Source organism: Petromyzon marinus, chromosome 20 (assembly GCF_048934315.1).
Source record: "Petromyzon marinus isolate PM22_M1 ecotype Great Lakes invasive population chromosome 20, UKy_Petmar_22M1.pri1.0, whole genome shotgun sequence".
Classification (NCBI taxonomy): Eukaryota; Metazoa; Chordata; class Hyperoartia; order Petromyzontiformes; family Petromyzontidae; genus Petromyzon; species Petromyzon marinus.
In genome coordinates, this window is record NC_133686.1 from 418,168 (window position 1) to 431,256 (window position 13,089).

At 56.3% G+C, this 13,089-nt stretch overlaps 1 protein-coding gene across 4 annotated transcripts in view; it reads right to left on the reverse strand.

The window, feature by feature from the left end:
• The window catches only part of LOC116944278 (genetic suppressor element 1-like), a 61,783-nt gene that overhangs the window by 24,620 nt on the left and 24,074 nt on the right, over positions 1–13,089 (reverse strand). For 3 of the 4 annotated variants that reach the window (XM_032957821.2, XM_032957822.2, XM_032957823.2), the window contains exon 2: positions 741–971. In XM_032957821.2, the coding sequence (XP_032813712.2) occupies positions 741–971 (231 nt within the window). Of the gene's footprint in view, positions 1–740; positions 972–1,292; positions 1,790–13,089 lie in introns of those variants that run through there. The other variant, XM_032957819.2, reaches the window with a different exon arrangement.

Below are 13,089 nucleotides of genomic sequence, written 5' to 3' on the forward strand. Positions count from 1 at the left end.
GCAGCTTTATTTTGGGTGTCCATGCCACGGGAGATAGGGATTGGCGGGACCGCTGGCTGCATTTGCGCTGGGACACGAGGGCGCTGCTACTTAGAGGCGGCTGGCGGAGGAGACCCCGGGGAGAGTGTCTCGGTCGAGTGCACGACAACCCACCAAGGTCACCGAGCGGCACACAAACAACCCACGTGCGCGCATCTTCAACATGTGGCGGTCCAGCCGTAAATCCACGCGGCTATGCATTTATTGTTTATTAAAGGCGGTAGGAGGGAACTGAGAAGACAGTTGTTCTCACAAAGGTCTGGAGATGATTGGATCGGCCTTCCTGCCGGGCTGGATCTGGCTCATCCAAAAGGCAGCTGGATATTGCTCTTCACAATGCGTCCGAGGCACAGCGCAACAGAAGTAGCAGAGATGGGGGAACACGTGCTTGTGGGAGACGGGAAACGTGTGGCTGTGCCAGCTGCGCCGTGTGAATCGTCACGTTGTCCGCCGCCGTACCTTGAGGACAGGATTAGGCAAAAACGGCTGTGCTGGCTGGGACATGTGTGCAGGATGGGGGAGGGCCGATTGCCACGACTGGCAATGGAGTGGTCTCCATGAGTCCAGTAACCAGGAGGAAGAGAACACCTAAGCCCAGATGGTGGGATACTGTAAGGGCAGTTCTTGAAGGTTGCGTGTCTAATGTGCAGCAGCTGTGGGATCTGGTGGAGGGTAGAAAGCGTTGGCGACGCATAGAATACCTTGGAGGCCCAGGCCGCCCTTGGGTTCCTCCGCGTGCTTGGCGAGTTCGCGCAGGGCCGCGGCGAAGCTGGAGGCACGGGGCCCGCCGGAGAGGCCAGCGGGCAGCAGGTGGTGGGCACCCCCAGCGTGCGCCATCACGCCCAGGGGGGAGGGCACCAGGGGCACCACGGTGGCCGTGCTGCGTGGAGCTGACGCCATTAAGGAACTTGTCTTGCGCTCATGGCTCATGCCTGGAAGAAAAAAAACAAGGAAAAGATAAGGATCCCCCCCCCTAAAGAAAACTACTGCGTAGGATTTCGCCGCTGTGCTGGGCAGCTCTCCGTGTCTTTTCGGGTTGCACCGAGGGCTGTTCGTTTGCTATTTCTGACGTTTCACTCCACATGCAGCACGATCTGAAAATTACTTCCAAACCCAGAAAAAAACACGTCCAGCACACAACTCGCCGTGGCTGTGACTGCGAGTTGCGTGCCACCAATTCCAGCGACTTGGAAAATATTAAATGAGAAGTAAAATATTGACCTGTTTGACCCCAATGACACCGTGAACCTCACCGTGAGCCTGAACGTGAGCCTGAACACACGGGTGTCCCGAGGCCACCGAGTTTCCAAGGCACAGGGTAAGTGACACCGGACCGGACCCTGGAGGCCACGGGGCCGCAATGACACCGGCAGCGTGGGGCTGCTTCCCGAGGAAGTGCTGGGCAACGAGCGCGACCTCGGGAAAACAGGAAACAATTTTAAGTGTGTTGGCACAGTGCACTGTACCGATGCCACTTTCTACCGTTCTCAGAGTAAATATTCGATCAACATTCGCTACCTCGCCCCACATTCACTGCTTGACATTCATTTCCCCACATTCACTGCCTGACCCAAAAATTAACTCACCACACATTTATTCACACCATATTTACTCCCTCAACCACACTCAATACCTCGCCTGACATTCATTACATCACCCAACTACAGTATATTCACTAAATCATCGCACCACCTCACCCCCATCACCTTACCAATGTCCCTTCACTCAACTCTCACCCCATCACTCACCAATATCCCCCCTCACTCACCCTATCCCTATACCCACCCGAATCCCCTCACCCCTATCTCCTCAACGCGATCCCCTTGTTTACCCATCCTCCCACTCACCCTCATCCCCTCGCTCACCCTCATCCCCTCGCTCACCCTCATCCCCTCGCTCACCCTCATCCCCTCGCTCACCCTCATCCCCTCGCTCACCCTCGCTCACCCTCATCCCCTCGCTCACCCTTGCTCACCCTCATCCCCTCGCTCACCCTCATCCCCTCGCTCACCCTCGTTCACCCTCAACCCCTCGCTCACCCTCATCCCCTCTCTCACCCTGATCCCCTCTCTCACCCTCGTTCACCCTCATCCCCTCGCTCACCCTCATCCCCTCGCTCACCCTCATCCCCTCGCTCACCCTCGTTCACCCTCATCCCCTCGCTCACCCTCGCTCACCCTCATCCCCTCGCTCACCCTTGCTCACCCTCATCCCCTCGCTCACCCTCATCCCCTCGCTCACCCTCATCCCCTCGCTCACCCTCATCCCCTCGCTCACCCTCATCCCCTCGCTCACCCTCATCCCCTCGCTCACCCTCGTTCACCCTCATCCCCTCGCTCACCCTCGTTCACCCTCATCCGCTCGCTCACCCTCGCTCACCCTCATCCCCTCGCTCATCCCCTCGCTCACCCTCATCCCCTCGTTCACCCTCATCCCCTCGCTCACCCTCATCCCCTCGCTCAGCCTCATCCCCTCGCTCATCCCCTCGCTCACCCCTGGCTGGCCCGTGGCTGACAGCTTCACCGCCAGCGGGGCGCGTTTGATGATGATCGTGGTGGTGATGGCAATGCTGGTGATAGTGATGATGGTGGTGATGGTAATGATGGCGGTGGTGATGATGGTGGTGATAGTGATGATGGTGGTGATGGTAATGATGGCGGTGGTGATGATGGTGGTGATAGTGATGATGGTGGTGATGGCAATGCTGGTGATAGTGATGATGGTGGTGATGGTAATGATGGCGGTGGTGATGATGGTGGTGATAGTGATGATGGTGGTGATGGTAATGATGGCGGTGGTGATGGTGGTAATGATAGTGATGATGGTGGTGGTGGTGATGGTGGTGGTGATGGCGGTGGTGATGGTGGTAATGATAGTGATGATGGTGGTGATGGTGGTGATGATGGTGGTGATGATGGTGGTGGTGGTGGCGATGGTGGTAATAATAGTTATGATGGTGGTGGTGGTGATGATGGTGGTGGTGATGGCGGTGGTGGTAATGATAGTTATGATGGTGGTGATGATGGTGGTGATGGTGGTGGTGATGATGGTGGTGGTGATGGTGGTGATGATGGTGGTGATGGTGGTGATGATGGTGGTGGTGATGGCGGTGGTGGTAATGATAGTTATGATGGTGGTGGTGATGGTGGTGGTGATGATGGTGATGGTGGTGGTGATGGTGGTGATGATGGTGGTGGTGGTGATGGTGGTGGTGATGGTGGTGGTGATGATGGTGGTGGTGATGGTGGTGGTGGTGATGATGGTGGTGATAGTGATGATGGTGGTGATGGTAATGATGGCGGTGGTGATAGTGATGATGGTGGTGATGGCAATGCTGGTGATAGTGATGATGGTGGTGATGGTAATGATGGCGGTGGTGATGATGGTGGTGATAGTGATGATGGTAATGATGGCGGTGGTGATGGTGGTAATGATAGTGATAATGGTGGTGGTGATGGTGGTGGTGATGGCGGTGGTGATGGTGGTAATGATAGTGATGATGGTGGTGGTGATGGTGGTGATGATGGTGGTGATGATGGTGGTGGCGGTGGTGGTAAGGATAGTTATGATGGTGGTGATGATGGTGGTGGTGATGGCGGTGGTGGTAATGATAGTTATGATGGTGGTGGTGGTGATGATGGTGGTGATGGTGGTGGTGATGATGGTGGTGGTGATGGTGGTGATGATGGTGGTGATGGTGGTAATGATGGTGGTGGTGATGGCGGTGGTGGTAATGATAGTTATGATGGTGGTGGTGATGGTGGTGGTGATGATGGTGGTGGTGATGATGATGGTGGTGGTGGTGGTGATGATGGTGGTGATGGTGGTGATGGTGGTGGTGATGATGATGGTGGTGGTGATGATGATGGTGGTGGTGATGATGATGGTGGTGGTGATGGTGGTGGTGATGATGGTGGTGGTGATGGTGGTGGTGATGGTGGTGGTGGTGATGATGGTGGTGGTGGTGGTGGTGATGGTGGTGGTGATGGTGGTGGTGATGGCAGTGATGATGGTGGTGGTGGTGATGGTGGTGGTGATGATGATGGTGGTGATTATGAGGGTGAATGCCCCCTTGCCCCGCTCGTGCCCCCGACGAGAGCCCGCGGCTCTAACTCAAACGCGACGCTCAGTAATTAGCAGTCGTGGCTAATTAGCGATCAGCGATGAATGGCGACGCCGCCTCCCCTCTCACCACGAACCCTGACCCGGGCGGCGGAGCCACGGAGGCCGGGGCTTGGCATGCAAATGGGCGGCGCGGCGAGAGGAGGAACCTCCTCCTCCTCACAATCATCATCATCATCATCATCCACCACGTCGTCTTACTCCCATGTCTGTCTCTGTGTGTGTCTGCCTCTCTCTCTCTCTCCCTGTCTAACTCTACGTCTGTCCGTCTGGTTTACCGCCCGCGACGACGGCGGCGGCGGCGGCGGCGGCGTCGTCGTCGGCTCTCTCCCTCCAGCGACCGCTGCGGGGGGGAGTAGCGGGGGGGAGGGTGAGTGTGAGTGGGTGAGGGAGGGTGAGTGGGTGAGGGAGGGTGAGTGGGTGAGGGAGGGTGAGTGGGTGAGGGAGGGTGAGTGTGAGTGGGTGAGGGAGGGTGAGTGTGAGTGGGTGAGGGAAGGTGAGTGTGAGTGGGTGAAGGAGGGTGAGTGTGAGTGGGTGAGGGAGGGTGAGTGTGAGTGGGTGAGGGAGGGTGAGTGTGAGTGGGTGAGGGAGGGTGAGTGTGAGTGGGTGAGGGAGGGTGAGTGTGAGTGGGTGAGGGAGTGTGAGTGGGTGAGGGAGGGTGAGTGGGTGAGGGAGGGTGAGTGTGAGTGGGTGAGGGAGGGTGAGTGTGAGTGGGTGAGGGAGGGTTAGTGTGAGTGGGTGAGGGAGGGTGAGTGTGAGTGGGTGAGGGAGGATGAGTGGGTGAGGGAGGGTGAGTGTGAGTGGGTGAGGGAGGGTGAGTGTGAGTGTGTGAGGGAGGGTGAGTGTGAGTGGGTGAGAGAGGGTGAGTGTGAGTGGGTGAGGGAGGGTGAGTGTGAGTGGGTGAGGGAGGGTGAGTGTGAGTGGGTGAGGGAGGGTGAGTGTGAGTGGGTGAGGGAGGGTGAGTGTGAGTGGGTGAGGGAGGGTGAGTGTGAGTGGGTGAGGGAGGGTGAGTGTGAGTGGGTGAGGGAGGGTGAGTGTGAGTGGGTGAGGGAGGGTGAGTGTGAGTGGGTGAGGGAGGCTGAGTGTGAGTGGGTGGGTGAGGGAGGGTGAGTGTGAGTGGGTGAGGGAGGGTGAGTGTGAGTGGGTGAGGGAGGGTGAGTGTGAGTGGGTGAGGGAGGGTGAGTGCGAGTGGGTGAGGGAGGGTGAGTGTCAGTGGGTGAGGGAGGGTGAGTGTGAGTGGGTGGGTGAGGGAGGGTGAGTGTGAGAGGGAGGGTGAGTGTGAGTGGGTGAGGGAGGGTGAGTGTGAGTGGGTGAGGGAGGGTGAGTGTGGGAGGGTGAGGGAGGGTGAGTGTGAGTGGGTGAGGGAGGGTGAGTGTGAGTGGGTGAGGGAGGGTGAGTGTGAGTGGGTGAGGGAGGGTGAGGGTGAGTGGGTGAGGGAGGGTGAGGGTGAGTGGGTGAGGGAGGGTGAGTGTGAGTGAGTGATGCGTGTGAGTGAGGGAGGGTGAGTGTGAGTGGGTGAGGGAGGGTGAGTGTGAGTGGGTGAGGGAGGGTGAGTGTGAGTGGGTGAGGGAGGGTGAGGGAGGGTGAGGGTGAGTGGGTGAGGGTGAGTGGGTGGGTGAGGGAGGATGAGGGTGAGTGTGTGAGGGAGGGATGAGTGTGAGTGGGTGAGGGAGGGTGAGTGGGTGAGGGTGAGTAGGTGAGGGAGGGTGATTGGGTGGGTGAGAGAGGGTGAGTGTGAGTGGGTGAGGGAGGGTGAGTGGGGTGGGTGAGAGAGGGTGAGTGTGAGTGGGTTGAGGGAGGGTGAGGGTGTGTGAGGGAGGGTGAGTGGGTGGGTGAGGGAGGGTGAGTGGGTGGGTGAGGGGAGGGTGAGGGTGAGTGGGTGGGTGAAGGAGGGTGAGTAAGAGTGGGTGAGGTGAGGGTGAGTGTGAGTGGGTGAGGGAGGGTGAGTGTGAGTGGGTGAGGGAGGCTGAGTGTGAGTGGGTGAGGAGGGTGAGTGTGAGTGGGTGAGGGAGGGTGAGTGTGAGTGGGTGAGGGAGGGTGAGTGTGAGTGGGTGAGGGAGGGTGAGCTGTGAGTGGGTGAGGGAGGGTGAGTGTGAGTGGGTGAGGGAGGGTGAGTGTGAGTGGGTGAGGGAGGGTGAGTGGGTGAGGAGGCTGGAGTGTGAGTGGGTGAGGGAGGGTGAGTGTGAGTGGGTGAGGGAGGGTTATTGTGAGTGGGTGAGGGAGGTGAGTGTGAGTGGGTGAGGGAGGATGAGTGGGTGAGGGAGGGTGAGTGTGAGTGGGTGAGGGAGGGTGAGTGTGAGTGTGTGAGGGAGGGTGAGTGTGAGTGGGTGAGAGAGGGTGAGTGTGAGTGGGTGAGGGAGGGTGAGTGTGAGTGGGTGAGGGAGGGTGAGTGTGAGTGGGTGAGGGAGGGTGAGTGTGAGTGGGTGAGGGAGGGTGAGTGTGAGTGGGTGAGGGAGGGTGAGTGTGAGTGGGTGAGGGAGGGTGAGTGTGAGTGGGTGAGGGAGGGTGAGTGTGAGTGGGTGAGGGAGGGTGAGTGTGAGTGGGTGAGGGAGGGTGAGTGTGAGTGGGTGGGTGAGGGAGGGTGAGTGTGAGTGGGTGAGGGAGGGTGAGTGTGAGTGGGGGGAGGGTGAGTGTGAGTGGGTGAGAGAGGGTGAGTGCGAGTGGGTGAGGGAGGGTGAGTGTCAGTGAGTGAGGAGGGTGAGTGTGAGTGGGTGGGTGAGGGAGGGTGAGTGTGAGAGGGGGGTGAGTGGGTGAGGGGGAGGGTGAGTGAGAGTGGGGAGGGAGGGTGAGTGTGGGAGGGTGAGGGAGGGTGAGTGTGAGTGGGTGAGGGAGGGTGAGTGTGAGTGGGTGAGGGAGGGTGAGTGTGAGGGGTGAGGGAGGGTGAGGGTGAGTGGGTGAGGGAGGGTGAGGGTGAGTGGGTGAGGGAGGGTGAGTGTGAGTGAGTGATGCGTGTGAGTGAGGGAGAGTGAGTGTGAGTGGGTGAGGGAGGGTGAGTGTGAGTGGGTGAGGGAGGGTGAGTGTGAGTGGGTGAGGGAGGGTGAGGGAAAGTGAGGGTGAGTGGGTGAGGGTGAGTGGGTGGGAGAGGGAGGATGAGGGTGAGTGTGTGAGGGAGGATGAGTGTGAGTGGGTGAGGGAGGGTGAGTGGGTGAGTAGGTGAGGGAGGGTGAGTGGGTGGGTGAGAGAGGGTGAGTGTGAGTGGGTGAGGGAGGGTGAGTGGGTGGGTGAGAGAGGGTGAGTGTGAGTGGGTGAGGGAGGGTGAGGGTGTGTGAGGGAGGGTGAGTGGGTGGGTGAGGGAGGGTGAGTGGGTGGGTGAGGGAGGGTGAGGGTGAGTGGGTGGGTGAAGGAGGGTGAGTATGAGTGGGTGAGGGAGGGTGAGTGGGTGGGTGAGGGTGAGTGGGTGGGTGGGTGAGGGTGAGTGGGTGGGGGTGCGTGGGGGTGCGCGGGGGTGCGTGAGTGGGTGAGGGAGGGTGAGTGGGTGGGTGAGGGAGGGTGAGTGGGTGGGTGAGGGTGAGTGGGTGGGTAAGTGTGAGTGGGTGAGGGAAGGTGAGGGTGAGTGGGTGAGGGAGGATGAGGGTGAGTGGGTGGGTGGGTGAGGGTGAGTGTGGGTGGGTGAGGGTGAGTGGATGGGTGGGTGAGGGTGAGTGTGGGTGGGTGAGGGAGGGCGAGGGTGGGTGGGTGAGGGAGGGTGAGTGGGTGGGTGAGGGTGAGTGGGTGGGGGTGAGTGGGTGGGGGTGCGTGGGGGTGCGCGGGGGTGCGTGGGTGGGTGGGTGAGGGCGTGGGTAAGGGTGAGTGTGTGAGGGTGAGAGGGTGAGTGGGTGAAGGAATATGAAGATGGGAGGGCTTGGGGAGATGAGGGGGGAGTCAGGGAGATGAGAGAAAAGAGGGGAGGTGAGAGGGGGGTTTAGAGATGAGGGGGGAGTCAGGGAGATGAGAGAAAAGAGGGGAGGGGAGAGAAAAGAGGGGAGGTGAGAGAAAAGAGGGGAGGTGAGAGGGGGGTTTAGAGATGAGGGGAATGGGGACGAGGACAGACGAGTGCGATGACCGGATGATAGGAGATGTGAGAAGATGAGGGGTTATGAGGAAGTCTATCGATGAGGGGGGATGGGGAATTGGGGGTAGGGAGATGGGTAAGGAGGTGAGGGATGAGAGAGGAGTTTAGGGAACGGGAGGTAACGGAAGAGGCGGGTGTCAGAGAGATGAACAAGATGAGGAGAGATAAGAAGAGCTGAGTGGGCCTGACCTGGTAAAATAAAAATAGTTGTAGCTTAAAAGACAAAAGGGGTGACAGGACATAAGGCGATGGAGAGGGGCGCTGGGGTGAGGTTTTGACTGCCCCCATCCCCCTTGCTCCGGGGAATAAGGCGCGGAAAACGCGATAACTCTCACAGACACACACAGACAAACAAAGACAAAGATCCCCCATATAGCCTTAACAGACTGTAGGGGCAAGTGCTCTTAGCGAGCACCTATGAAGGCCGCCTTTGTCTCCCTAGTGGCAATGTTTACACACCGCACCAGGTACTCATTTGAGGCTGAGTCGACCTAGGGGAGGCCCGGGACCGGTTCAGATAATCGTCACTAGTGTTGGCCGTGAGCGGGAATCGAACTCGGGTTGCCGGGTTCGTAGCGCAAAATGCTACAACATAGCGACAGACTCAGAGACGCAGACACACTGAGACACACATAGAGACACACAGACAAAGAGATACAGAGACACACACACACAGAGACACAGACAAAGAGATACAGAGACACACACATAGACAGAGAGATACAGAGACACACACATAGATAAAGAGATACAGAGACACAGACATAGACAAAGAGATACAGAGACACACACATAGACAAAGAGATACAGAGACACACACATAGACAGAGATACAGAGACACAGACAAAGAGATACAGAGACACAGACAAAGAGATACAGAGACACACACATAGACAGAGAGATACAGAGACACAGACATACAATATCTATACGAACACGTACAGACATACAAATATACACACACACATACGCAGACGCACAGAGAGACAACAACAAATACAAATCCCCCGTAGAGCCTTAATAGACGTTTGGAGCACCTCCAACACAGTGAGACAAAGACAACAACAACAACCGCCATTCGCCACTAAGTGGCGGTGACGTCACCACGACGCTTGTGCCAGGCTAGGTGCACGTTGAGGCCAAGTGAAATGTCGAACGCCTGCTGGCATGAGGTCACGAGGCAGACCCAGGTGCCACGGGTCGACTGACTGAGATGACTGGCTGATGCACCACCTGTGCCCCCTACTGTGCCAACCTGCTGTGCCTTAGTCACCCGGCGCTCCGCTCGTTGTTGTGAGCGTCGCTCCTCCGCCCTCCGTTGTTGTTGGAGGGCGACTGCCTCCAACTGCCCAGGAGCGTCCTTCACGAGCCTCCTCCACAAAGGACGATCTTGACACCGCTGGTACCAGTCATCGGCAAGTCCACTCAGCTCCACATCCTCCTGGACCAGATCACTCCATCTCTTCTCCGGGCCGTGCCGCGCCCATTGAGCTCCCTCGATCCGGCCGAACAAAAGCTATTTCGGCATGCGGTGGCTGGGCATGCGGGCTACATGACCCAGCCAACGCAGCCTTGCCTGCCGGAGGAGCTCACCGATGGGACTTTGTCCAGATCTTTCAAGGATATGTGAGCTCCTCACACAATCCAGCCTGGTTAAACTCAGGATGGATCGTAGGCAGGCCAGCCTAAATGTTTCTAACTGGCGAAGATGTTCCAAGAGTAGAGAAGGGAGGGAATGACTGTGGCCGAGAAGACCTGAAGCTTCGTGTGGAGCAACAGACCAGGTAGCTTCCACACAGCGTTACGCAACCGATGAAAAGATAATGCCGCTCGACTGATTCTGAGTGAGGGACCTCTGCTGTTAAACCGGAGCCGGTCATGAGCACACTGCCCATGTATGGGAAACTCTCCACTCTCCCCACGACTGCCCTATCACTATTTGTGGGGGTGGAGTGTCCCATGGTACAAAATACCCAGGCAGGTGCTTAGTTTTGGTGGGGCTGATGGTAAGGCCCCACCTCTTAGTGGCAAGCTCCAGGTTCAACAGCAGCACTTCCATCTCCTCCTCTGAGTGAGCAGCAAATACCAGATCATCGGCATACATAACATGGTTGAGCCATAGAGAGCCATCCCTTGACCGCACCCGGGCATCGATCAGCCTCCCATTGTATCTGTACCAGATGGGAATTCCTCCGGTACAGCTATTGAAGGCTTCACGAACTACGTGGTCGAAATCGATGTTAAATAATGTGGGAGCCAGAGGACATCCCTGGCTCCGACTCTCGGCCACGTAGTTTTACCCGGGCCCGCTCACCGTCATGAAGGTCCTTAATGATCATGAGCAGAGGGTCAGGGACTCCGAAAGCACGAAGAACAACCGAGAACCCAGGCCTACAGATGGGATCATAGGCCTTGACCAGGTCAATTAAGTAGAGATGTAGGTCTTGTTGGAATTTCCTACACCTCTGCTGTAGCAGAGAGACAAAAAATATGGCATCTGTGCAGGACCGCCCTTTCCCGAAACCGCATTGGGGCTCCGCAAGCCTCTCCTCAGCGTGCCTAGCAAGGCAATGTTGAATAATCCTTGCCAGGACCTTTCCCGGCACACTGAGGAGTGAGATGCCCCTGTAGTTGTTACAGTCTGTGCGGTCCCCCTTCTTAAAGAGGGGGACCACCAGGGACATCCTTCCAATCTTGTGGAACCAGTCCAGTGGTCCAGACTGTTGTTATGTCATGTCGGGCAGTCTGTGCACAAACGCCACCCTCCCTCAGCATTTCGCTTGGGAGATCATCTCTGCCCAGTGCCTTTCCTGGTCTCAAACTCTGGATCGCCTTCAGTACTTCCTCAACGGATGGCACCTCAGCCAGCCACTCACAGGGGGTGACTTCCTCCTCCAATATTTGAGGCACCGCAGCCTCAGCAGGGTCATCCCCAGTTTGTCCCATGATGTTTTCCAGGCTGAGGGATTCCCCCTCCCCCAGGACCTCACAGAAATGCTAAGCAAACCTGTTCCTGGGGGTCGGAGATTGGATCACCGTTCTTTCCCCTAATGATGGTAATAGGTGTGACGCTGCAGGTTGCTTTTTTGATGGAGTTAAATAGGGATTTGTGATCGCGGGCCATTGAGGCAGTCTCCATCTCCTCAGCAACCCACGACCACCACCCATCCTTGCAGCACCTCACGGCTCTCCGAACCTCCGAGCAAAGTCTGCGGTAAGCCTCCTCATTCTCCAACGTGGGATGCTGTAGCCGATGAGAGTGGGCCTGTCGCTTTTTCTCAGCCAGCTTGAACACCTCCTCCGTCAGCCAGGGTCTCTGGGGAGGTCTGGAGCAGTCATTGCAGCTGCATGAGCCACAGTCCTAAACCTCGCCCATACAGTGAGGGAAAAAAGTATTTGGTCCCCTGCTGATTTTGTACGTTTGCCCACTGACAACGAAATGATCAGTCTATAATTTTAATGGTAGGTTTATATGAACAGTGAGAGACAGAATAACAACAACAAAATCCAGAAAAACTCATGTCAAAAATGTTATAAATTGATTTGCATTTTAATGAGGGAAAGAAGTATTTGACCCCTCTGCAAAACATGACTTAGTACTTGGTGGCAAAACCCTTGTTGGCAATCACAGAGGTCAGACGTTTCTTGTAGTTGGCCACCAGGTTTGCACACATCTCAGGAGGGATTTTGTCCCACTCCTCTTTGCAGATCTTCTCCAAGTCATTAAGGTTTCGAGGCTGACGTTTGGCAACTCGAACCTTCAGCTCCCTCCACAGATTTTCTATGGGATTAAGGTCTGGAGACTGGCTAGGCCACTCCAGGACCTTAATGTGCTTCTTCTTGAGCCACTCCTTTGTTGCCTTGGCCGTGTGTTTTGGGTCATTGTCATGCTGGAATACCCATCCGCGACCCTTGTTTCAATGCCCTGGCTGGGGGAAGGAGGTTCTCACCCAAGATTTGACGGTACATGGCCCCGTCCATCGTCCCTTTGATGCGGTGAAGTTGTCCTGTCCCCTTAGCAGAAAAACACCCCCAAAGCATGTTTCCACCTCCATGTTTGACGGTGGAGATGGTGTTGTTGGGGTCATAGGCAGCATTCCTCCTCCTCCAAACACGGCGAGTTGAGTTGATGCCAAAGAGCTCCATTTTGGTCTCATCTGACCACAACACTTTCACCCAGTTGTCCTCTGAATCATTCAGATGTTCACTGGCAAACTTCAGACGGGCATGTATATGTGCTTTCTTGAGCAGGGGGACCTTGCGGGCGCTGCAGGATTTCAGTCCTTCACAGTGTAGTGTGTTACCAATTGTTTTCTTGGTGACTATGGTCCCACCTCCCTTGAGATAATTGACAAGATGCTCCCGTGGAGTTCTGGGCTGATTCCTCACCGTTCTCATGATCATTACAACTCCACGAGGTGAGATCTTGCATTGAGCCCCAGGCCGAGGGAGATTGACAGTTCTTTTGTGTTTCTTCCATTTGCGAATAATCGCACCAACTGTTGTCACCTTCTCACCAAACTGCTTGCCAATGGTCTTGTAGCCCATTCCAGCCTTGTGTAGGTCTACAATATTGTCCCTGACATCCTTGGAGAGCTCTTTGGTCTTGGCCATGGTGGAGAGCTTGGAATCTGATTGATTGATTGCTTCTGTGGACAGGTGCCTTTTATACAGGTAACAAGCTGAGATTAGGAGCACTCCCTTTAAGAGTGTGCTCCTAATCTCAGCTCGTTACCTGTATAAAAGACACCTGGGAGCCAAAAATCTTTCTGATTGAGAGGGGGTGAAATACTTATTTCCCTCATTAAAATGCAAATCAATTTATAACATTTTTGACATGCGTTTTTCTGGATTTTTTTGTTGTTATTCTGTCTCT